This window comes from Stenella coeruleoalba (assembly GCF_951394435.1).
Source record: "Stenella coeruleoalba genome assembly, chromosome: 11".
In the NCBI taxonomy this organism is placed as follows: domain Eukaryota; kingdom Metazoa; phylum Chordata; class Mammalia; order Artiodactyla; family Delphinidae; genus Stenella; species Stenella coeruleoalba.
Genome location: NC_137157.1, coordinates 85,115,956 through 85,140,476, shown reverse-complemented (window position 1 = coordinate 85,140,476; position 24,521 = coordinate 85,115,956). Strand labels below are relative to the sequence as shown.

At 36.2% G+C, this 24,521-nt stretch overlaps 2 protein-coding genes across 5 annotated transcripts in view; one reads left to right on the top strand and one right to left on the bottom strand.

Moving 5' to 3' along the window:
- Positions 1-967: 967 nt before the first annotated feature.
- PYROXD1 (pyridine nucleotide-disulphide oxidoreductase domain 1) lies at positions 968-24,343 on the top strand (the record flags this gene model as incomplete). 3 transcript variants are annotated; one of them, XM_079936420.1, is made up of 13 exons in its annotated part: positions 968-1,216; positions 3,879-3,959; positions 4,798-4,875; positions 9,418-9,537; positions 12,080-12,208; positions 14,157-14,230; positions 17,243-17,403; positions 18,174-18,274; positions 19,270-19,405; positions 20,310-20,422; positions 21,064-21,186; positions 22,960-23,097; positions 24,095-24,343. In XM_079936420.1, exons 1-13 carry the CDS (start codon positions 1,133-1,135, stop codon positions 24,341-24,343), a joined length of 1,587 nt encoding a protein of 528 aa, XP_079792546.1. In that variant the 5' UTR covers positions 968-1,132. The 3 variants fall into 3 exon arrangements, with proteins under 3 accessions (XP_079792546.1, XP_079792544.1, XP_079792545.1); XM_079936418.1 differs by lacking the exon at positions 4,798-4,875; XM_079936419.1 differs by lacking the exons at positions 968-1,216; positions 3,879-3,959; positions 4,798-4,875 and adding an exon at positions 6,132-6,246.
- Positions 14,240-24,521, bottom strand: part of RECQL (RecQ like helicase) — a 43,856-nt gene continuing 33,574 nt past the window's right edge. The window contains exon 16 of one of the 2 annotated variants that reach the window (XM_079936417.1): positions 14,240-16,729. In XM_079936417.1, coding sequence (XP_079792543.1) covers positions 16,728-16,729 — 2 coding nt within the window. In that variant the 3' untranslated portion in view covers positions 14,240-16,727. Of the gene's footprint in view, positions 16,730-20,458; positions 21,231-24,521 lie in introns of those variants that run through there. The other variant, XM_079936416.1, reaches the window with a different exon arrangement.

The following is a 24,521-nucleotide window of genomic DNA, read 5'->3' as shown; positions in this document are numbered from 1 at the left end:
ATGGGTTTAAAGTCCAATTTCCTCTTGCTAGAAATGCTTTGCTTGCTTGCCTGAGAGAGTAATTGGACTTAGAATCACTTATTAAAGTGCCTACTATTTAACTTAGTAAATCAAAACTCAATAATTATTAGAGCTCTCAGTAAATATCTGTAATTAGATGTGTTAGGTTTTCTCGTTTATATAGGCTGGTTATTTCCAGAGTTTTAAAGAATTAAAGGGGGATTGATAACTGCCAGTTTTTGAGTGAGCCATTTAGAGAAATAGTATCTTAATTTTATAATACAACCCCCAGGGGAAATATTATATGAGACAGCAAAGGTAATAGTAAATACTAAAACAATTAAATGGTGAATACTGTAATAATACGAATATGGTAAAAATAGTTTTAAAAAATTAGATTGGTAATATTTAATTCAGTCTTTACACATGCTGCTATTTACTGAAAATTGGGGAAGAACGCTCTTTTATTTTGACAAAATGGCAAGTCTATATACTATGGGAACTTTTTGCTGAGGTCAAAATTGTAAATGGAAATAACTTCTTAGAAAACAATAGTGGAATTGCTTTTGTCTTGATTAATGTGTCTATGAAGAATGTGCTTCCAAAATATAAAATCTTAGCTTGCTAGGTTAAGGGTAGGGAAGGATTATGTTCCTTCTACCAGGAACAGTTTAAGAGCTGAGGCTGTGTTTAATTTCCCGCAGGAACGAGAAGTGAGAGCTTCATTTATTCTAAGAACGGTCTGCCCCGTGAGAACACTGGTCTGTTTTTAGACAACCTGACAAGCCTCTTTTGACAACCCATCTACTTTACTTTGGTTTTTGTCTAAATTTTCGTGGAAAAACTACATTCAGCTGTGGCGATAGTAACGCAAACCCCCGGAATTGCTAAGCCGCCTCTGCGGTTTAGGAAACGTAGCCCCGGCCGATAAGCGAAGAGACTAAGTATGAGCTCCCGGGTACCCGTAGCTCAGAGAAGCGCGAAGAGACTAAGTGTGAGTTCCTGGGCACCCGTAGCTCTGAATCTCAGGGGCAGGCGCCGAAAGGGGCCTCCCCGCGCCACTCCCTCTCCCGGCCTGTAAACTTTTCCGGCTTCCGCACTGTAGTCCTAAAACCGCTGGAAGTTCGAGAGCATGGAGGCGGCGTGCTCGCCCCCGTCTGCGGGGAAGTTCGTGGTGGTCGGGGGTGGCATCGCGGGTGTCACCTGTGCGGAGCAGGTAAGGGGGGCGCGCAGGCGGCTCCGCCTCTCCTCCATCCCGGAGGCGGTGGCGCTTGAGGCTCCTTCCCCGCCAGCCTTTCCTAGTTTTTTTCCAGGTCGCTCTTTAGCCGCTTCCTTTTACCCCTCTCACTCCTTCTTGCTCCCAGATATTAGAGACTGTGTCGTGGCCCCAGGTGATGTCCTTAGTACCTCGCAGGCTTCGCTTCCGCCTCAGGCAGGAGCGATGGCGAGCAAGTTATTAGGGGAAACGCAAAGCGGACTGAACCCGGCTCTGGTCCTAGTAATGGCAAAGCCGATGGGGAGGAGGGGGGGGTGGGGGTTACGACTAGTAAGTCCTTGGTCAGAAAATTCAGCCCCCTTTCTTAATTAGCTGATTGAATCCCGCTTCCGCACGGCTGCCCAAGTCCTTAGTGCATCGTAACTGAATGGTAAAGAAACCCTTACGTAAGTTTCCTATACTTTGGACTCCCAAGATAGAAGAGGTATCATCTCTAGTAATGTTTTTAAAAGCAACCGGCAAGGGATTAAATGCAGTGAGGATATGCTTTTCTGATTTATAGTGAATAATCAGACCACGTATATACATGTACATGTATTCCAAAAGGGACTGCATTATTCTGTTGGTAAACAGTAAACAGATGTAATATTCTTATGACATCACTGATGTCATAAGAAATTGAAGACGTTTTTTCCCTTAACTTTTAATCTTTGGATGTGTAGTTTTCATTTATTTTCTGAGTAAACACCTATAATCCACCTATAATGTACTAAGGGCTGATCAGACTAATACAAACAGTATGGTACCTCCTTTTTAGAGACTCACAGCCTAATGAGTCGTGTAAACAAATAAATAAGTAAAAGTAAGTAAGTAAGTCATTTCATCGATGTGTTCACTACCTTAGGGGTACCTGTGGAGTTGGTAAGGAGTGGATTAGGAAAAAAGTATCCTTTATTAAGGGAGTTGTCCTTTTGTCTTAGTACAGGCATACCTCATTTTATTGCCCTTCAATTTATTGTACTTTGAATATATTGCATTGTTTACAAATTGAAGGTTTGCGGCAACCCTCTCTAGCAAGCCTTATTGGCACCATTTTTCCAACAGCATTTGTTCACTTCGTGTCTCTGTGTCCTATTTTGATAATTCTCGCAGTATTTCAAGCTTTTAAATTATTATTCTATTTGTTATGGTGATCTGTGCTCAATGATCTTTGATGTTACTATTGCAAAAAGATTACCACTCGCTGAAGGTTCAGAGGATGGTTAGCATTTTTTAGCAGTAAAGTATTTTTTAATTAAGGCATTACATTTTTTAAGAACACATTTTTTTTTGCACACTTAATATTGGCAACTGTAGTGTAAACATAACTTTTATTTATTTATTTTTGGCTGCGTTGGGTCTTCGTTGCTGTGTGCGGGCTTTCTCTAGTTGCGGCGAGCGGGGGGCCACTGTTTGTTGCAGTGCGTGGTCTTCTCATTGCAGTGGCTTGTCTTTGCTGCGGAGGATGGGCTCTAGGCACGCGGGCTCAGTAGTTGTGGCTCACAGGCTCTAGAGCGCAGACTCAGTAGTTCTGTTGTATGCGCTTAGTTGCTCCGTGGCATGTGGGATCTTCCCGGACCAGGCCAACCCGTGTCCACTGCACTGGCAGGCGGATTCTTAACCACTGCACCACCAGGGAAGTCCCTAAACATAACTTTTATATGCACTTGGAAACCAAAAGTTTCATGCAACTCACTTTATCGAGATACTCATTTTATTGCAGTGGTCTGGAACTGAACCCACAATATGTCTGAGTTATGCCTATATAGAGGAATGAGTAAAAAGTTTACCAAGTAGACAAGAAAAGACAGACTTTCCAAAGGGAGGCAACAGTGTAATCTCAGGTGGAAAAGCGTGGCACCATCTGGAAGCAGCAAAGCTTAAGGCGTATGGTTTAAGCTTTGCTGCTTGGGGAAGATGACCAGAGATGAAGCCAGAAAGCGGTAGAGACCTGATCATAAAGGATTTTATAAATCATGCTAAGAATTTAACAAAGACTTATATAAGTAGTCAAATGATTTTGAGCAGTGTAGTAATATGATCAAATGAAAAATTTTGAAAGATGATTAGTTACAATGTGTTTGGAGCAGGGGAAGCTGGTTAATATGAAACTGGAAGGCTAACTTCAAGGTGATTTTAGTAGCATAATAGTGGAAACAGAAAGTGGGGAAATAAATTACAGAATATACAGAGGAAAGCAAGATGGAGAGAGTGATAATATTGTCAAATATTATAGAAGTACTTGGGAAAGGTGCTAAGCTTTTAAATGTTTTATTGAAGCTTTGCTTAATTTCATTCTACTAAAGGCAATTGAAATTATTATTTTATAATAAATAGAAGTTGGTTTAACTGTTAATTAAGAAGATAGTTTCTTCTCATCCTCTGCATGATAATTGTTGAGTTTAGTGTAAATGTATTTTTCATTTTAACAATATGAGAGGGGGACATTACTCACCACTACCCCATAAATATGACCAAGACCTTTAGAGGAAGAACAGTGAGTTTTTAGTTTCCTAAGTTAATAACATTATTAAAATTGCATTATCCCTGTCTCACCCCACCATGCCATATGTACTAATGCTTAGTTATTTATCATATTTTTCCTACTTGTTTTTTTAATAAGTTGGCAATTCACTTTCCATCAGAAGATATTCTCCTGATCACAGCTTCTCCTGTTATTAAAGCAGTTACAAATTTCAAGCAGGTAAGAACGTTTATATAACTTTCTTAGTATTACTCTTTAAAAAATACAATCACTCAAATAGCAGTTAGTGTAATTGTAGTATTTTAATTGTTTAAAATGACAAATGTTCTTTTGATACTCATTTTAAAATCATAGCTCAAAGTTTAAAATTGTTCAGGTTGAATACCAAAAGCACCTGGAATGGTACTGAATTTCTAGTTTTCTCTTCTTCTCTCCCATCTTTTCTGTCCCACTCAGAATTACTTTTCAGAAAATTTATCTTTTGAGAAAAGATGTTACACACATATACATGTGTATCTTTATGCAAATATACTTGTGTATCTTTATTGTAAATGTGTGTGTATATATGTTTGTGTGTTTATGAGTCAGAAGAAAAGTGCTTTTGAGCCAAGTTTACACTTGCAGATAATTAATGTTTCAGATGTGTCATAAGCATCTCAGAACAGTTTGTAGTTTGTGAGTTTATTTTACACACTTTATAACATTATAATAGGAGTCTGAGAACATTTGGGTCATAGTATCAAAGAAAAGTGGTCTCCAAACATTTCTGATCCTGTACCTCACCTGTTAAAAACTTTTGGGCTCATATTTTAATATTATATTTATAAATTATATACATGTACTACAGTGCTACAATTGTGAATATTATAATGCCTATGCAAAAAATAAATGAATAAAAAGATGAAAAACATAAATCTTTTCTTCCCACACTGCAATGAAGACTATTAACATAGTCTTTGATTCATTAGAAGTTTTCCCTTATAATACTCTGATAATAGATTGTATATTTTTTTCCTTTCAGCCTTTTGTCTAAGATTTATTATTTATTCATGTAAAGGTTAGAGACTTGATGTTAAAGAGGAAAAGCAACCTTCTCCTTACCCATCTCCCACAAACACACCTTTCCAATCTTGAAGTATGTTTTATAAAAGTTCTTTATATATTGTCTCCCAGGGAAGAGATCAATATACAGTTAACCTACCCCATTCTCATATATAAACCCCTAAGATTTACATAAGCCCCTAAGACCAAGGTTAATTTAGTGCCATATGTTGCTCTTTATAACCTGCCTAGAGATATGTAAGGTATCTTAGAACCTTTGGTACAGCCAAAAGAACTATGGGATTGGGAGAACCAGAGAACAAATTATGGCTCTTAATTTCTAAAAGAAAAAAGTATATATTCAATTACGGCTAAGAGTACATACATGATAGAGAGATGTATAGCTGAGTCTTCTAATGTCTTTACAGAAGACTTAATTTGGTGTAATGATCCCAGAGTTGTAAGACCTGAGTTTAGTTTTTGCCAATCTTTTTTTTTTTTTTAAGTGTTGTACAATAGAAGGAAAAGAACTTGGGTTCTAGGCCTAACTCTTATTTACTGGCTATGTAACCTTGGCAAATCTCTGTACCTGAGTTGCATCATTAGGATAATATCTTCCTTGCTTAACAAGATTGTGAGCTTAAGATGTACTAATCTATGTGAAAGTGAATTAAAATAAATATTGCAAATGTCAGTTATTCTTAGTGTTTAGAAGTCAGAAATTGCATTCTTGTTATCATTTATTGAGCATCTAGATTATCTACCAACCAGTGTGCTAGGCACCCAGGCTATAGAGATTAAAAGTATAGAACATACGTCAAAAAGTCATTAGTGGTTATCCCTGGGGTAAGGGGAAAGTGAGATTTAAAGAGCGGTAAAGAAGGATTTTAATATTTAATCTTTATTATGTATTGTTTATTTGTTTAGTGTTAAAAAGAGCACATATTCATGACTTGTGTAATTTTTAAAGGAGACAAAGGATTAATAATAATAATAGTTCACATTTATGGAGTACTTATTATGCTATACTTCTAAATGTTTTAAATATATTAATGTATTTAATTCTTAGCCCTGTGAAGTAGGTCGTTATATTATCCCCATGTTACAGGTGAGGTAAATGGGCCACAGTGAGGTTGAGTAACTTTCTGAGGTGCATAAAGTCAGGTTTTGAAACCCGGCACTTTGGCTGTAGGGCCCTCATGGTCAGTTTCTCAGAATGATCACTTTCTACTGGGACAACAGATATGCAAGAAGTAGTTGTCATACAATATGATCATTATCCTGATAGAGGCAAAAAAACTGAGGTAATATTCCAATACATACATATTTATTTTTATACATAGAAAACATTGTAAAGGAGTGCCAAAGCCTGCCTTTGTGAATCAAGGAAGCCTTTACATTGGAAGTTGCATTGAAACTGAGACTTGAAAAAAGTTTTCCAGTGTTTGTAAGAGAGCGAGTGGAGGTAGGCATGTGCCAAGGTCATGAAAATGTGTAGCTATGAAACATGCCCCAACAGGGACCAGTTCACTGCTGGCGTGTGGAGTGTGAGTCTGAACCAGTAGGCAGGGGCCAGATGGTGACGGGCTTGTGTGCCATGATGCGAAATTGCACTTTATCTAAATTTAGATATGCCAAACTGCTGGAGCATTTAGAGCAAGTGAAAAGACTGGGCTGGAGACGGTAATTTAGTATTCACCATTGTCTCAGTGTCAGCTGATACAGGCCTGGCTTGCACTCTCCCAGGAAGGACACATGCCGGGAGAAGAAGATGGGCCCAGTGGTGGTGTCCTTGGAACACTAAGCGGAGGTCAGAGAGAAAGGAGAACTTAAAAATGGCCATCCTTCTTCTTAGGCTTAGATCTAAGAGGAAAACTGTGAAAGAGCAGTAACCCTAAAGCCAGGAAGGCAAAAGTTTCAACTAAGAGGAGTGGTCAGTTGTGTCAGATCCTGGGGAATGGTCAGGTAAGATGATGGCTCTAAAGTAGCTATTTCTAGTATAAATCATTGGTGACTTTGAGACAGTTTATACTGTTTTGAGAAATTAATGGGAGGAAATTCTAAAGTGACGGTTAGCATAAACTTTTCTCTCTTGAAAAATTTGGCTGCAAAGGTAGAAAAGATAGAGTGGCAGCAAAAAGAGGACATAAGGTCTAGCGTTAAGTTGAGTTTTATTCTTTTACGGTGGGAAACACTTGAGCCTGTTCACCTGTTGAGATTAAGAAACCAGTGGGTGGGCTTCCCTGGTGGCACAGTGGTTGAGAGTCCACCTGCCGATGCAGGGGACACGGGTTCGTGCCCCGGTCCGGGAGGATCCCACATGCCGCGGAGCGGCTGGGCCTGTGAGCCATGGCCGCTGAGCCTGGGCGTCCAGAACCTGTGCTCCACAACGGGAGAGGCCACAACAGTGAGAGGCCCACGTACCACAAAAAAAAAAAAAGAAACCAGTGGGGAAGCCTGAAGATGAAGGAGAGCAAGGAATATATAACAAGGAAGGAGTCCTGAGAAGGTGAGAGGCGATGGGATATGGAGCGCAGAGCAATGGATTGACTTTGAAATAGTGGGAATAGGTCAGGGAAGGGTGGACACTAGCAAAGAAATGTCTAGATAGTGGGAAAGAAGTAGTCAGAGTTCTTAGTGGTCTCTTCATGCCTAGAAGTAAGGTGATTTACTGAGAATAAAGAGGATAGAGTAAGTTCAGGGAATATTAGAATGGTGAAAGTTTGAAAAAGTCACTGACGGAATGGAATATGTTACTAAGATGTTATTGCTCTTCTCACTATGTTGACATTTGCACTGATGGTATAAAAGCAGTGGTGGCTACTTACATTGGTAGCCATTTTGTTCTTCACTGCCACACAGTTAGTGAAAAAAATAAAAGCCAGTAAAAAAACATGTTAGTTTTATTAAATCTTGACTCCCGAGTACACATCTTTTTAATATTCTGTATGATGCAATGCGATGTATGCATAAAGCTCTTCGGCATACAACGAGTACAACGTTGTCTCAAGGAAAAGCAGTTGTGCAATTGCTGAGTTGAAGATGAACTAGCTACTGTTTTCATGGAACATCAATTTTACTTGAAAGAACAGCTGACAAACTGGCTATTCATGTTTGGAAAATGAATGAAGTGAGCCTGTCACTTTAAGAAAACAACTGATGGTACTTGTTGCCATTATGACAAAACGAGAGCTTTCAAGCAAAAATTAGATTTTTGGAAAACTCATTCTTCACTGTGAGCCTTATAGTACTTAGACTTTTCTCATGAAATTGTTGATAATAATGAATGTGTTTTTTTATATTTATTGATATGAAATGTGTCAGTATTTGGAAGATCTCTGTTAACTTAATGAACCAGTATTGTCCAAACGACTGATGTGTGATGTTCCAAGATCCACTCAAAGTGCAGGATAAACTAATGGATTTCACAGTCACAGTATGAAAAGTTCTTGATATGGTTTCAAATTCTACATTTCATCTATCTTTAAGAAACCATCACTTGTTGAGTTTTAGTGTGGCATCAAGAAGAATGTACAATTATCTGAAAGGGCTGCATATCTGTGCGAGACTGAACTCTCTTCATGTGTTGATACTTCAACCAAAACAACGTTGCAGTGGTTTAAAGGTAGAAGCAGTTTGAATGCAGAAGCAGATATGCAGCTATCTTCTGTTAAGCCAGATATTAAAGAAATTTGCAAAAATGTAAAACAGGGCTGTTATTCTCACTTAATTTGTTTTGTTTTAGAAAAAAATATTTTTCATTAAAGGTATGTTATATCAGTGTAACATGTTTTTATTGTTGTTACTTTTAAGTGAATTAAGAAATACTTAAATTTCTCAGTTTTAATTGCTAATGCAGCAAATATTGCTAAGTGTAACTCAAAAAAACAAAAGCTCATCGGGGTCCTCAATCATTGGTAAGGGTGTGAAGGGGTCTTGAGACTAAAATGTTTGAGAACTGCTATAGCCATGCAGTAGCATTTCCATGCAGTGTTTAAGGCCAAATACCAGTCTGAAAGGTGTGTGGTACTTCTATAGCAGACTGGGTATAGGACTAGAGAAAGCAAGTAATTTGGTCTGTGCTTGGGCGTTTTCAGGGTAATTAATGGTTAAGGATAAGAGAGCAAGGAAGGATTTGGGGAAAATCCTTCCCCAGATCCATGGCACATCATTTGAAGTAAATGATCCACAGTGGAGTCCTAGTGGGATAGGATGGAAGGTAAGTCCAAGAGGATGCTGATGACTTTGGAGAAGAGGAAAGAAGAGTCCAAAGACTAGATCACAATAAAGTTAGCTAGTAAATGGAGAGAGAGAGCTACAAGGATAAAGAAATAGATAAGCTGTTTGATTACACTATACAGAAGTAAGTAGTGTTAGCCCTAATTTTCCAGGCCAGGAAGCTGAGGCTCAGTGACTTTCTGAGTTGCCCAAGAGTGGTAGGACTAGTATTTGAATTTAGGTCTTAAAATGCAAGAGTCTGGCCCTCTTTTCACTGTATATAGTGCAGTTGGCAGACTTCCTTGTTTTATGAATATGAAATAAATAGTGTATAAAAAGAAATGAAAGTTTTTTTTTTTAATTCTTGAAAGGAAAAAAATTTTTAAGTATACATTTTTATTTCTTTTATCTAATACAGGTTTCTAAAGTGTTGGAAGAATTTGATGTTGAAGAACAACCAAGTACCATGTTAGGAAATCGCTTTCCCAACATTAAGGTTATAGAATCTGGAGTAAAGCAACTGAACAGCAAAGAACATGTAAGAGGGGTTTTTTCTTAATGACATTTGCCATTGTTAAATCTTGGTGAGGTTTTGCCTGCCTTCCTTTGACCCCCACCTGTTCCACCACCTCCCAAGTCTCTAGCTTATAAATTTCAGTGACATTGATTTCTATTAGTATTACAAAAACTTACACTTTTTGTGAGTTTATTGGGTCATATAATTAGCTTAGCCTGGCATTTTAGGTTTTACATTTTAAATTAGCATTAACATTTATATAGTGTTCACTGTGTTTTGGGCACTGTGTTAATAAGTACTGGGATACAGTAGCAGTGATAGCAGGAACCTACTCCCGGTAGCTCTCAGTGTCATAGGGAGTACAGCCATGCGTACGTTTAATGTATGCCCATAGAAGAAAACAGTTGTTGAAATATTATCAAAGCTCTGATGGTAGGTATTCAGAAAGACTCCCAGATTGAGTAATATTTGAGCTATGTTTTAAAGATGGGTGAATTGAGTTCTCCAGGTGGAAAAGGACATTCCAGGAAGAAGAGATTACGTTATGGGTTCAGAGACCCAGAGAAAGGAAAGGGGCATGTGGAAGAGTGAGACTGTCAAAGGGGTTGGGGTGTGGATAAGTAAAGGAGATTGGCCGACTAGCCCAGAGAAATAAGTAAATAAGATTGTGAAGAGCTTTTTATGTCATGTTAATATTGAGTTTATTTTATAATCAGTGGAAAAAATAGTAAAGAGATTCTAAGTGGAGCCAGGAGTGCTAAAATACTCTTTTAGGAAGATGGATATGACAGCAGTGTCAAGGATGAACTGGGATAGAGCAGGTGGCCAGTAGCCAACAACCAAATTAGAAGGTGCTTGTAATAGTCCAAAATGATATAAGGCCCAAACGAAGACAGTCTCAGGAAAGGCAGTACCTCAGTCTCAGATGTCAGGAAGTCTCAGTGTCACATGATTAACAGTACCTTCAGATGAGCTTTAGGCAAGATAGGAAGTAGGGTTTGTAGTTGTTTCTCTAAAGCAGCTAACATTTGAGTTTTCCCTTAGGGAGAAAGCATACATGTCACATTTGAAACAAATAACTTGACAGGAAAAAAAAAAGTAAGAAAAAGTACTGAGTTTTATGAGAAAAATATTGCAAATCTGAATCCAAACACCACAGTTATTTCCTAATACTTGTAATGGTAGTACTTGTTCCATGAAACACCCATGTCAGTGAATCTGCTCACTGAGGTAGGCTCAAAAGTATACTAATGAATTGTGAGGGAACTTATATATTAGGGCATTTGAGTGAATCAGAGTGCCACACGTTTCATTTGAAAAGTGTCCTACATAACATACATGTCTGCATTCTGTCATCCATCCTTTGTATTCTTTAGTGAATTAGAAACGATGTGTTTTACCTTCGTCTCTACTTCCAAAAATTTAACAGTAGCCAATGAAAAGTTTTTGTGTTTCTTTTATAGTAGCTAAATGCAAATAATTTTTTAAATTTGGTCAGTGCCTATAACTAACTTCTATTAGTTAAAATTCTAACCAAATTATCTAAAGGAAGACTTGTGTAACATTTCTGTATGATTATACTGTGTTGGTTTATTGGTTTTATGTATTTGTTATGTAGCTGAAGAGTTAGAATGGGTAACAAATATTTCAGTGGGTATGTAAATGCTATTTGGCAAGTTTTATAAATCAGACACATGGCACAAGGTTAACCTTCGAAACCATTCCAGCAAAGTCTGACGTCTCTCATAGTAGCACATGCTTATGTATACCTGCTTTCTAAATGCTTCTACTTTTGTGTAGATATTCATTCAATATTAAGGAACAAAAACAATGGATCTCTGATATGTATTTTTAGATTCATCTAAATTCATTAATTCAAAATTAATATAAATTTACTTTAAAGCCAGTACATGCTAGGATTTAAGGTTAACATGTTTTTCACTTATATGAAAACATAATCCCCAAACAGCATGAAGTTTGCTGGTAAAGTGATTATTTGTACTTAAGAATATAAATACTGTTTTTTAGCACTTCTGATTTTTCAGATTAAGAAGATGTATTGTGACCTCTTCTACCATTCACTACTCCCCTGTACCCATAACAGACATTAAGGTCTGATATGATTAGAATCACTAGATCTTCTTATAGTATCTTCTCATTGAGAGCAGAATGTTCATCAAGGAAATGTTCATCAGAATGCTCAATTTGAAATTTTCTAAATTTCTAATCTAAGGTCAACATACCTTTCCAAACATGAGATTCCCTTGGTTTTATCCAAAATTTTGTGGGTACCTTTTTTTCCCATGGGAGAAGGACTAATTTTCATCAGATTTTTTAAATGGTTCATGCTTCTAAAGTGATTAGGAATCACTGGATTAGAGAATGCATTCTCATGCTTAGTTAGCTTTGTCATTGCTGTAACAAAGTATTGAGAGCCACCAGAGAGCCACCAAGAGGCAACCTTCATATATTTTTTGCTTTTGTCTTATTGAATGTTTAAAGTGCAGTTGTACCTGTGTCTAAATGTTCCCCCTCTCCTCTTTGTTGCTCTATGGTTTTACAGTGCATTTTAACTGAAGATGGCAATCAGCATATTTATAAGAAGCTCTGTTTGTGTGCTGGAGCTAAACCAAAGTTGATATGTGAAGGAAATCCTTATGTGTTAGGAATCCGTGATACAGACAGTGCTCAGGTAACATTTTGACATTGGGTCATGGGGAAGAAACATGAAGGTTTCTTAGACTTTTTCTACATTTGAATCAAAGTGTTCCACTTATAATGTCAATTCCTAAACTGTAGCAGCAGAAGAAAGGTTTCATGACTCATAAACCAGAACGTAGTTATAATGTTTTATTACTGCCAATTTGAGTTTAGTTTTAGTGGATAATTTACCTTGTTTTTTAATTCATGTTCTTTCCATTATGTGATATCCCAGAAGTAATGTCTATGCTGAAGGTTACAACTTACATTGCATACACATTCATTATTTTACTCTGATCGGGAGTATGTGATTTGCATCCTAAATGACGTAATGATCTTTTTCTCAAAAGATAAAGCATGTCCAAAATTTACTTCTCAGCAAAGAAATTAGTTAGTATTCAGAAGATCTTTGTCATACAGAATCATGACAGAATCCTAGAACTGAAAAAGACACTTGTTTGTTGTTCTGCTCAAGAACAGTGATAAACTATCCCAGTAAGGTGAAATTCTATCTTCAGAACCTTGTACAACTTCTTTTGGTAATTTATTTCAGGGTTCATTGACCCTTACTGCCAAAAACCTTCTTGTTTTCTAGTCACAATACTATTGTCTTACCTCAAGCTCATTGTTGTTGTTCTGTCCCATGAAGTGGTAATTGTACATTTACATAGTAAGATTTTATAGTCTTGAAAACTGGTAGTATTTTCTTCTTAAATAATTAGGAATTTAGACAATATTAGAAGAACTGGATTATGTTCTTGTAAACATTTTAAGTTCATATTATCAAAGATTGAATTCATAACTGTGTTACAGCGAGGCCCTCTACACATATGAATTCACTGAATCCTCATGATAATCCTGTGTGACAGTCATTACTCCCACTCTACAGAGGCAGCTGAGATGGAGAGACTAAGAAATTTAGCTATACTAAAGTAGTTATTATCAGAAGTATAATCTAAACTCAGGACATTCATCTCCCTGTCCACTGCTCTTTACAGGTCTTTAATTACCTACTGTGTTCAGTGAAGGACAAAGTAGAATTAACTTCAGGTTTTTTCTTGTAAAATTTAAAGAAGTCAATTCAGTGGTTATGTATTGTACATTACAATAAGTTTTGGGGTCCATTAATAGAAATGGTGACCTGACATAGTAGGAGGTGGAATTTAGCTATTCAAATGTCATCTTGAAGCAATGGGACTATTCTCTACTTTAGAAAGTACCATAAGAATGACTCCTGGTATTTTTTTTTCTCTCCAAGTTCATTGTGATCTTTTTTGGGGGGAGGGAGGGAGGGATGGGAGGTGGAGGCATCAATTTGCTGTCTTATAACGTAATAACATTTTAAAATAAATATTAGACATTATGTGCTTCCTACTCCCAACAGCTTTATCTCTATCATCTTAATACTTATAGAGACCTTGAGATATACTCACCTCTTATTTCCATTTATAGTTGGGGAACCTGAGGTGCAGAGAGGTTAAGCAGTTTGCCCAAGGTCACCTGGTTAGTAACTGCTAGAGCCAGGGACTCTAGATCTGTGCCCTTAACCACTGTGCTGCCGTGCTTCTCGTTCCTGCAAGTTCCAAGTGCTGAGTAACTGCAAGGAAAGTGTCAATTGAGGGACTAGAAGGAAAGGAAGAATCCTGTTTCCAGGGTCTAGATCAATGTCATGTTGGTAATTGATTTGGTCAAGTAGTTGGGAATGTGGTAAACTAAAGACAGGCTCTTGCTGCAATTCTGAATGTAGTGACATAAAAGGCAAGGAAGAGGCCTTGCTATAAAGGCAGTTTGGGGTGAAACATGGAGGGAGCATTTATTATATTAATTGGGATGGTGTATCCTGGCAGAGTGGGAAAGTGAGGTTTATTATCAGTGAAGCCTGTTGCTTCAGGCATTACCCACTATTACAAAACACTCTTTTCATTTTCTTTTTGATACAGGAATTTCAGAAACAGCTTACAAAAGCTAAGAGAATAATGATCATAGGAAATGGTGGTATTGCACTTGAATTAGTGTAAGTACCTGTATTTGAATATTATGTAAGAATTGCTCTGTGATACATGTGATTAATTGACAGACTAGAAGACGTCTTGTTATCCTAAAATCAAAGATAAATATAATTGTTTTTCATACATTTTCAAGGGGGAAAATCCACTTTATTTTTTTAGCTTTCATGGAATTCATAGTTGCAAAATTGACCTTATAAAACATAGGAATTTCGGGAATGCTTTAGGTCTCAAAGGGTCTGACACTGATGACTGTCTAGATTTGACCCATACATGTGTTCTTATAAGCACGTACTGTACTGAAAAACAATTGAAAACGTGTACACCTTTAGAGGTTTCTGGTGATAGTCCCCGCGACTTTTTATTGCTTATACCCATCCTGCTTCACTCATGTATGGTACCTGTCTGGCCGATGAAACGCAAGTGTTTGTGAGTTCTATTTCAGGGTATGTGGTACTCCTAGCTCTTGGTTTTTGGAAGTTGGGGATTGTGAACACCTTAATGTGAAATACTGTCATCTTAAGATGATACTTCAAGTTTGGAAAACATTGAGGACCTGCTGTGGTCTACAGAGCATTGATTCACTTTCTTTGTGATTTTATCTTTCAGCAGATGGCTGACATGGAATAGTCTAGATATTTTTCAGGCCAGAAAGTTGGGTCTGACTACAAAGAGGACAAATTTATATCAAAATAAGCAATCTGCCAAAGCCCTGTCTTTTCTCACTTTCATTCATGCCAACTCTGAGACTAGGTTTTTGCCCCTCCTTTTTAGAGGATGATGAATCCCAGTGGAAACCTGTAAGAGTTGTTGGATTGCCTCAGTACTAGGTGTGGCAGTCATTGTTTTAATTATGAAGTTTGAGGCATTGTATGGAAAAATGCAGAGAAAAAACTAGGGAGTCAAGACCAAACTGGGCCAAGAGGAGGGAGGCATAGATTTATTGTAAGAGGGGCTTCAAATCCTTATGTACACGTGACAGATTTTCTCCATCAGTTATCACCAAAAGTATAACTTAATACTATTATTATTATTATTACTATTATTCACATTGAAAAGCTTTCTCATTCAAAAATGTTCAGAGTTTCACAACATTTAATCCTATTCCTCACTTTCTTTAGGTCGGAGATTAAAGACCACATACTTGGATATAAAACACATAATTTTATATTCAGTAAACTCTGGTAGTTTAAGAAAGCTCCCATATAGTGTTATTCTCTCGGTTTAGGTTTACTGAATGATTAGGACTTTGTCTTCTCTTGATGAAAAATGACATATCCAGACTCTTTCTGCTTTTTAATAGCCCCCGTGTCCCACTGAGGCTAATGTTGATTTCTTCAGTATACTTTTATTTCAGTTATTATCTCTTCTTTCCAAATGTAGGTTAATCCTTTCTTTTTCAAACATAGTGTTTCATAATTTCACAAAATTTAATACTTCTGTTTTTTAAAAGTGGTTTTAAAAATGAAAGCAGTATTTCCCCTATGGGTGATGATACCTTCATGCTTACGCATCTTTCTGAGGACAAGTTCATAGGGTAAGAGGATTAGAGGGTGTCTCGTGAGGTACGGCACACCCAGGAGTCACTTGTGGTGACTACTTAGAGTAAATACGGCTCGCTGGTCTAGCATCAGTGTTTTAAGCTATTCTGATATGTGTTATGTTGCTGTACTACTTTAAAATACAAAAAAAATGGTAATTACAGAAATTTCTAGTTTATAAAAATTAAGGAAATCATTTCGTGGTAACTGTGTGCCTATCTGTAAATTGACATAAAATTTATCACCAAATGTGTGTGTATTCTGCTTTCTGCTCATCAGCAATGCTGTATGACCTGAGCAGTGTTAAGATAAAATGTTCTCCAGATAATCTGACATTTAGTAACTATAAATACTCTTTGCTGGCATAGGAGAGGAGGAAAAATAAAGGCCCATTGGAGAAAGCAAGGAACTCCTTTACCATATGCCAGAAAGCATGAACATCAGGTGATCTGAAGTCAGATGTACTAAACCTTCTTTCTTTTATCACCTGCTTATTGATCAGCCTCAAAAAGTCATATAACCTAACTTACATCAGTCTGAGATATAAAGATGGTAGTACTTTTTACCATAAATCAATGTTAAAAATTAATAACACTAGTACACTCTTATTACCATTGTAATTTCAAATAAAATCCTAGTGTAGTTAGGATGACCATATATACTGTGTGTCCAGGATTGTCCCAATTCATTTGTACCAAAACAAGTAGTAATAGATAAATTATAATGAACTTCAGGGACCTTGTGGAATGAATATTAAGAAAATTACATTCTCCGTGTCCAAACCTAGAGATAAAACTGCAGGTGCTCAGGAGCTCTGGCTACCTCCTGAACGGTAATGGAAGGTGGCTTCCTTGGCCATTCCTTTCTTCCTCTAAGATCCTTCATTTTTCTGTGAACTGGATCTTTCTTTGGCTAGATGGCTTGGAAATTTCTGAGGTGAAGGGAATTCACTGCAGGGTAATTATTCTGTTATAACAAAGTTAAGATTTTAGTTTCTATCTCTCATTTGCTCCTTTTTCTGTGTCCTTCCATAATGTGCTTTGAATACATAAAATATTTGTTAGCAAAGAAGTCAACTGTTCTCAATATTGTAGCTATATAACATCTATAACATCTATCCGTTCATTACTGATTACTCTATAACTAGGTAATAAGCAAGGCACTGCTCACTCCTGGGAACCCTGGCGGACATTCATATAACTATCCTGTAGAAATTGAACACTCTGAAGTGATGTTCATTGTAATGAAATTTTACCTGATATTCAGTACATATATTTGTCACGTTTTTTCAGTAAACTGGTTACATTTCTTGTATTATTCTACTTAGCACGTATTATCCTGAAAAAGTGTTACATTCCTCTTTATAATCATTCTTTCTCAGTTTGCCTTAAAATAGTTTATTTACATTTGCCTTAAGAGATAACTGTTATTTGTAGATACAAAGAGTTTTTCTTCCAACTAACTTTCATATTCCTTTAGGTATGAAATTGAAGGCTGTGAAGTAATTTGGGCCATTAAAGATAAAGCTATTGGGAATACTTTCTTCGATGTAGGAGCGGCTGAATTCTTGACTTCAAAGCTCATTGCTGAAAAACCAGAGGCTAAAATTGCACAAAAAAGAACAAGATATACAACTGAAGGTAAATATAGCATCTAGCTCATTCATTCACAGATGAAACTTTATTTTTTTAACCATATAGAAAAAGGCTATAAGAAAATTTAGCAAAAATATTTTATTTGGGGATAGGAATATAGATATTTATTTCTATTTCCTTATGTGATATTTAAGATTTTATTTATATATATGTATAAAATATTTATAAGAAATATATTTATATATGTGTATATATGTGTATGATGTATTTTATATGAAAAATATGTATAACTAAAACTGGCAATTTAAAGTAAATTAAGTAAACCAGCCCATCTGCATCTTTGCGGACAGATGCTCCAGTTGGACAAAACCTAAGGTAATTTTATTAAAAACGCAGTGAGTTTAAAAACAAATGCAGTTTTTTTTAGTTTAAAAGAGCTTTTTTATTTTTTAAAACTTTTGGCTTATAAAATTGAGCAAGAATTTTGTAAGTTTTGGGGGTACTAAAAATTGACAAAATTTTCAAAATTTGATGTCTAATTTTCTTACCTTTCATATTAACCAGTGTATATAACATCCATAAAACACTTCTGAGTGTTTATACACAACTCGATTGAAAGATTACCCATTTTATAGCTCTACATCACAAAATATTAAAATTATGATTAAAATGATTAATATAGATAAGTTTAGTCCTGCTGTATGAATGTATGTGTGAAAATTATTATATTGCCTAAAAACTTCTGAACAAAAACGTAATTCTCTGCCTGGCAGTTTTTATATCATTTGGATTTTGAATTGAGTTTATCCCTTCAGGAAGGAAAAAGGAAGCACAAACCAAAGCTAATGCTGGTAATACAGGCAGTGCCTTGGGACCTGATTGGCATGAAGGGTTGGATCTTAAAGGAACAAAAGAGGTATGTTTTCATATACTGTTTAAACGTATCTAAATGCAATTTTAAATTCTTGAACTGTTTGTTAAAGACTGGTTATAAGCCTATAGTCAAAGAATTGCTAGGTCACTTTCCTTAAACTCCATGGTTCTAGGAAAGGGCTTCAGTGCCACTTGGCCCCATTGAACTCTCCAGAGACAGAGATCTCCATACAGAGACGTTAGTGAATACACCTGTCCTATTTTAAATTAATCTTTTCTCAAAGGTCACTTTAGATGTAGTATAATATTTTAAAGGTTATTAGATAGATTCTAAATAAAATACACATTTAATATCCTAATTGCATAAGCAGATGACTTGCTTTTACTCATTTTATTTACTAGATATTTTAGTTTTTTAATAGCTGTTAAAAGGCTATGATATTTAAATATTGCAAGAAACATGCAGTCCTTATTACTGTGTATGATACCTTTTCAGCCTTCAGTAGGTTGGAAGGGGGCTGGCTTCACAGTGTATCTAATTTTTGTGATGGAAATTACGCAAAGTAATTTATTCCTGCACCTTCAGGTCCTAAGATTAATGGTATTCTTAACCTGGGAACTTCAGTTTAGTTCAGTGAACATTTATTGAGTATCTCCTACCTAACTGGCATTTTACTAAGATTCTGGAATATAACAATCTGGGATATATCAACTTTTTTTTTTAGTCTGTAACGGTTGTAATTTAAAAGAAATATACGTGTAATTATCAGGGAAGCTCATAGTAAAAAGTATGCCCTTGGTGCTACCTGCCAATTCAACTACTAGATCTCTCTAAGTACTGACTGAGTTTCTGCTTATTTCTTTCCAACAGAAACTGAGAGCCATGCTTGTGGGCATTCAGTGTGTTTTCTTTTATACTACAAGAATTATTTTTTCTGTATGTTTTTATAAGTGTATTATAAATTTTTTCTTCATTGTCAGTAACCCAGATCATTCTTTCTAGAAGTATTATAGTGACCAGTACTTCTTTTATTTTAGTTTTCTCATAAAATTCACATTGAAACTATGTGTGAAGTAAAGAACATCTATCTTCAGGAAGAATTTAGAATTTCTAAGAAAAAGTCCTTGACTTTTCCAAGAGACCATCATAATCAGTTAGTTATAGCTGACAAAGGTAAGTGATGAAATAAGAAAAAAAAAACACATTTTAAAAGAAGACAACTTAATATTGCTTTATTATATTTAGAAAACAGCTTCATATTTCCATATAAAACTTAAATGTGAAAAGTAAAAATAAAACCATAATTTAATAACATAAATCATTTTGTTTTCACTACCTACTCTTTACATTTTCTAATAAATTGTAGAAAGCGTAACATCTTATGTAGGGCTCATTATGTTTTGACCATCATAACGCGATGAGTTAATCAGAATATCTTGTGAATCAAGACAAAACATAAAAACTAAAAAAAATCTGATACTCGCAAAGGTGAAGTGACACCCTCAAAATCAAACAGAATGAAATCTATAAATTTGAAACTAAGGCACAGATCTCTTAAAATTCCTATTCTACATTCCTGTGAGAATTACTCAGAAATACACTCACCCAAACCTACTGTATGGGATATCCCACTGCTCTGAATTCTTTGAATTTTTTCATAGGAAAAGAGAGTGTTAGAGTTTGAATGTGAATAATAAGGGAAAACATTGAAAAGTGAGTAACCTAGTTAGACTAAACTCTCAATGGAGTATAATCTATTAATAAAGATTTTTAAAGAAATAATTTATAAAGTATTATCAATTTAAATTTACTTTGTTAGAATTTCTATGTCTAAATTTGAAGGAAAAATGTTTAGAATGCCTGCCATAGTTTTGCGATTATACCCAAAATAAGAAGATGGCACTGATGACATTAAAAATTGTTTTAGCAGATGTACCTATAAATATTAAGAGGTGGTGTTTTAAAGTCATCTCCTGCCTTTTTCTTTCTTTCTTTCTTTCTTCTAGTCATTGTATTCACATAATGTTATAGACGGTGGTGATTACACTTGAGAATAATTTTTTTTTTTTATTTTAAGAGATATGGCCTGTATATGTGGAATTGACCAATGAAAAGATATATGGCTGCGATTTCATTGTCAGTGCTACAGGAGTTACACCAAATACAGAACCTTTTCTCTGTGGCAACAATGTAAGACGAAAATTTTTGTCCCACTGTGAACACTTTTAAAGTATTGTTTATGAAGATCTCTAATTCTCAAGCATGAATAATTGTTCATTGTTTTGGCACAGAACTGTAATTTAAGATGACTGAAAACAGTTTAGTTTATATTCATGTCTTGATTTGCAATATTTTTTTTTACTGCTTCAAGTCCTTAAGCAGTTAACATTCCAGCCTAAGTGTCATTATTAAGGGGACATAATGCACAATTTATCTAAACGTTGGTTAAGAAACTGATACCTCCTATGAAGTCTTAAAAGTGATTCTTTTAGAGAAGCCAGCTTGTATTTTTTGCTTTTTAGCATCTGAAGTTTACAAAAACTAAGGAATATTTTTGTAACTATGGGTGGGGTCATCATATGGTTATTGGCAATTTTTGATGTTCTAAGAATTTTAAGAATTTGAAGTTCTAAGAATTTCATGGGTTCGTCTTAGTAGGAATTTGAGTGCCTGGAAATTCAGCTTAGTTGTCTAAACTTGGCAGTTTAGCCAACTTTTCTCATTAAAGATCAGCATATCAATGTGTAGAATTTGACTTGCTCTTTTACTTTGGAATGAAAAAGTCACGCTTCTTTTTCTTACCTCATATGCTTATGAGGAACATTGTTTAGTTTGATGTAGCAAAAGACGGTGGCCTGAAGGTGGATGATCACATGCACACGTCCCTTCCTGACATCTATGCTGCAGGTGACATCTGCACGGCCTCCTGGCAGCCCAGCCCAGTCTGGCAGCAGGTAAGCTGGCATAGGTGGTCACAGGTTTTTATCAGAGATTCCATCTGAAAATAAAGGAACTGCTACCTGCATATCCAGCTTTCTGGTTTTCCAACTTTTCTACTTTAAGTGGGAAGCTATCATAGAGTTTTTTTGTCACAAAAACAACAAACAAAAAGAACACGAGAATTTTTCCCTTTTGGTAAGTGATTATATAGTGATGGAATAGACTGGGATGTCTTTTAATTTAAAAAGAATTATGATTGTTACTTTGTTTTTCATGCTCAGATGCTTATCAGCGGTGTCCAGTGGAACTTTTCTGTGATGACAGAAATACTCTATATTTCGGCAGTGTCCAGTCAGGTAGCCACTAGCGATGTGTGTACTAAGCATTTGAAATGTGGCTAATGTGACTGAGGAACTGAATTTTAATTTTACTTTTAATTAAATAGTCATGTGGCTAGTGACTATGATTTGGGACAGCACAGCTTTGGATGAAAAAGTAGCAAACTGAGATTATAAACCGTACATTCTGTTTCTGATGACCTTATTCCTGTGGGAATTATTACTGAAAGACTGTTCCCATAGTAAGCAGAATTCCTCAGCCTAACAACCCCTTCTAACTGGATCTAGACCTCTTCCTGCCCCGACAGTGTTGCCTGCCTTGTAATGGTGGAGCAGAAGTGCTGGAGGAAGATACTCAGCGGCCAGAGGTGGGGTTGTTTTAGTAGGAGTAGAGACAGAGGTAGATGTTAACAGATGAAAGAACCAGTCAACGCTTATCTTGGTGAAAGACCAGCTCCACAGGTAGGCATGTTTATTCAGATTAACTGTGGAGTGTGAAGTAACTGTGGAGTGTGAAGTAGTGGGAGAACCAGATGTATTCTAAGCAGCAGCTTTGTTATTTAGTATGTTTTAACATACATCAGAGATAGCATCAACAAGACAGTGATTTCAGCCATAATTCTAAAATGCTTCAAACTAGCTTGTTTTTTAGTTTTCTCTACAATGACATCCAGTGTTGTTTTTACGGCATATCTGTCCCAAACTCAATTCGGAATTGGAGTTCATGGGATTTTTTTTTTTTTTTTTTAACATCTCAGCCCTCTAAGGGTTGAATCTAGGGAATATGTATATTATTATATCCTTCATGTGCCTCATACTCTGATACAGGAAGGTCCAAAAATAAACAGGGGTTTCTTACTTTGAGTGAATCTAATAAAACTTCATCTCTTAATTTGCAGAAGCAGTAAGTACACTAATTCATTTGTTTTATATAGTCCGAGACACAAACTAAAGGGACTCAGAGGCTAGAATACATTAGGTAACAGTGCAGCAGTGTAATATCGCAGGCCACTTCTGTTGGCCGTTCTCTAGTTGTTACTGTGCTCAGTTTACTCTGCTCCCTTACCGTAAGCTGCCTCTTACTTCATCAGACCCAACCTTGTTTAGAGAGGAGACTGAATTTTTTTAAAAAAAACTATCACTTCTACGAGAAATGCTTAAAGCTCATATCCATGAGTATGGTTATTATTTTTTGCATACAAAAAGACATTCGTTACCACACATGAGGTATAAGAATGACCAACACCAGAATCAGTTGGTTAGTGTGGACTGCTGATTGCTTCTGTGGCAAAGATGATTCAATCAATTACCTAACTAGCAAGATCTAACTGTTCTCAAGGACTGTCAAGCATTGAACCCCTTTAAGGAATTTTACTAGGTTAAGGTGATAACATTTTTCAAATGATGATAATAAAAAGTTAAATTGCATAACCTTTTTTTTTATTTCAGATGAGGCTGTGGACCCAGGCTAGACAGATGGGATGGTATGCAGCAAAGTGCATGGCCGCAGCTAGTGCAGGCGAGTCTACTGACATGGATTTCAGCTTTGAACTTTTCGCTCATGTAACAAAATTTTTTAACTACAAGGTAAGATAGATAAGCAGATTAGTGCCTTTTCTGCTCGTTAGTTTTTTGTGGTTTTTTTTTTTTGCGGTACGCGGCCCTCTCACTGTTGCGGCCTCTCCCATTGCGGAGCACAGGCTCAGCGGCCATGGCTCACAGGCCTAGCCGCTCTGCGGCATGTGGGATCCTCCCGGACCGGGGCACGAACCCGTGTCCCCTGCATCGGCAGGCGGACTCTCAGCCACTGCACCACCAGGGAAGCCCCTGCTTGTTAGTTTTGTAACTAATTATGATCATCTGATTTTCTCACATGAATAAACTTATATGGCTTTAATCACTTTACAAAAAATGACAAATTTCCTCATTTCTTGCAAATTTATACCTGGTTATTATTGCTGGGCTTAATCACTAATCATCTGATAATCATTACCTACCTTCTCACTATATTATTTTATAGTTCTGGGGGTTGGGGGGGAAATCTCCTCCAGATTTGTTCCCTGTTGGTGCATTTCTGAGTTTTAGTTGCAATTCACTCCTCCTTTTTGAAGAGAACTAACAGCTGTTCATACTCAAGAATGAGCAGGTACTTCCCCCTACATATGATCTTATTTAATCCTCTTTACATCACTCTGAGGCAGGATTTTTCCTCCTAATTTACCGATAAGGAGAAACACGTACAAATATATACATACGGTTCAGGGAGACTAAACAATTTGCCCATGAAAGATCAAATTCAGCTTCTTACTAAATCTTTAAATTGTGACTCACGGCTAATGTAGTCTACCTCCTACATATTTGTATATTCGCTAGGTATTTTTAATGTTCATACAGGTTGTATGGTAGTGTCATCTGTAGAGTAAATGCATGCCATGCAAGTGTTTTCTTTGGGCTCCTCCGAATGGCACTTTTAGCTGTAAATTTTCGTGACTAGATTTGCCATTCTAGGAAAACACAAAATAACTGCATATTATGTTTCTTTTTCATAGTCATTAAAATAACTGTTTTGTCTTTCTCTATATAGGTTGTATTGCTGGGAAAATACAATGCACAGGGCTTAGGTTTAGACCATGAATTAATACTGAGGTGTACCAAAGGACAAGAGTACATCAAAGCCGTCCTGCAGAATGGGCGAATGATGGGAGCGGTCTTAATTGGTGAAACTGATTTAGAAGAAACATTTGAAAACTTAATTTTAAACCAGATGAATCTTTCAGCATATGGAGAAGATCTACTAGATCCAAATATTGATATAGAAGATTATTTTGACTAAAAAGGGCATTTCAAGAGCTACATCGAGTTCCAAATAAGACAAAAAAGTCACATGCCAATAAAGTAAATTGACTGCACTGATTTAAAGATGACCATCTGAAGTTAAAAATACAGAAATACGAAGATTTTAAAAATAAATAAAATTCTAAAGATGAAATCAGTTCAAATCATTTATTTAT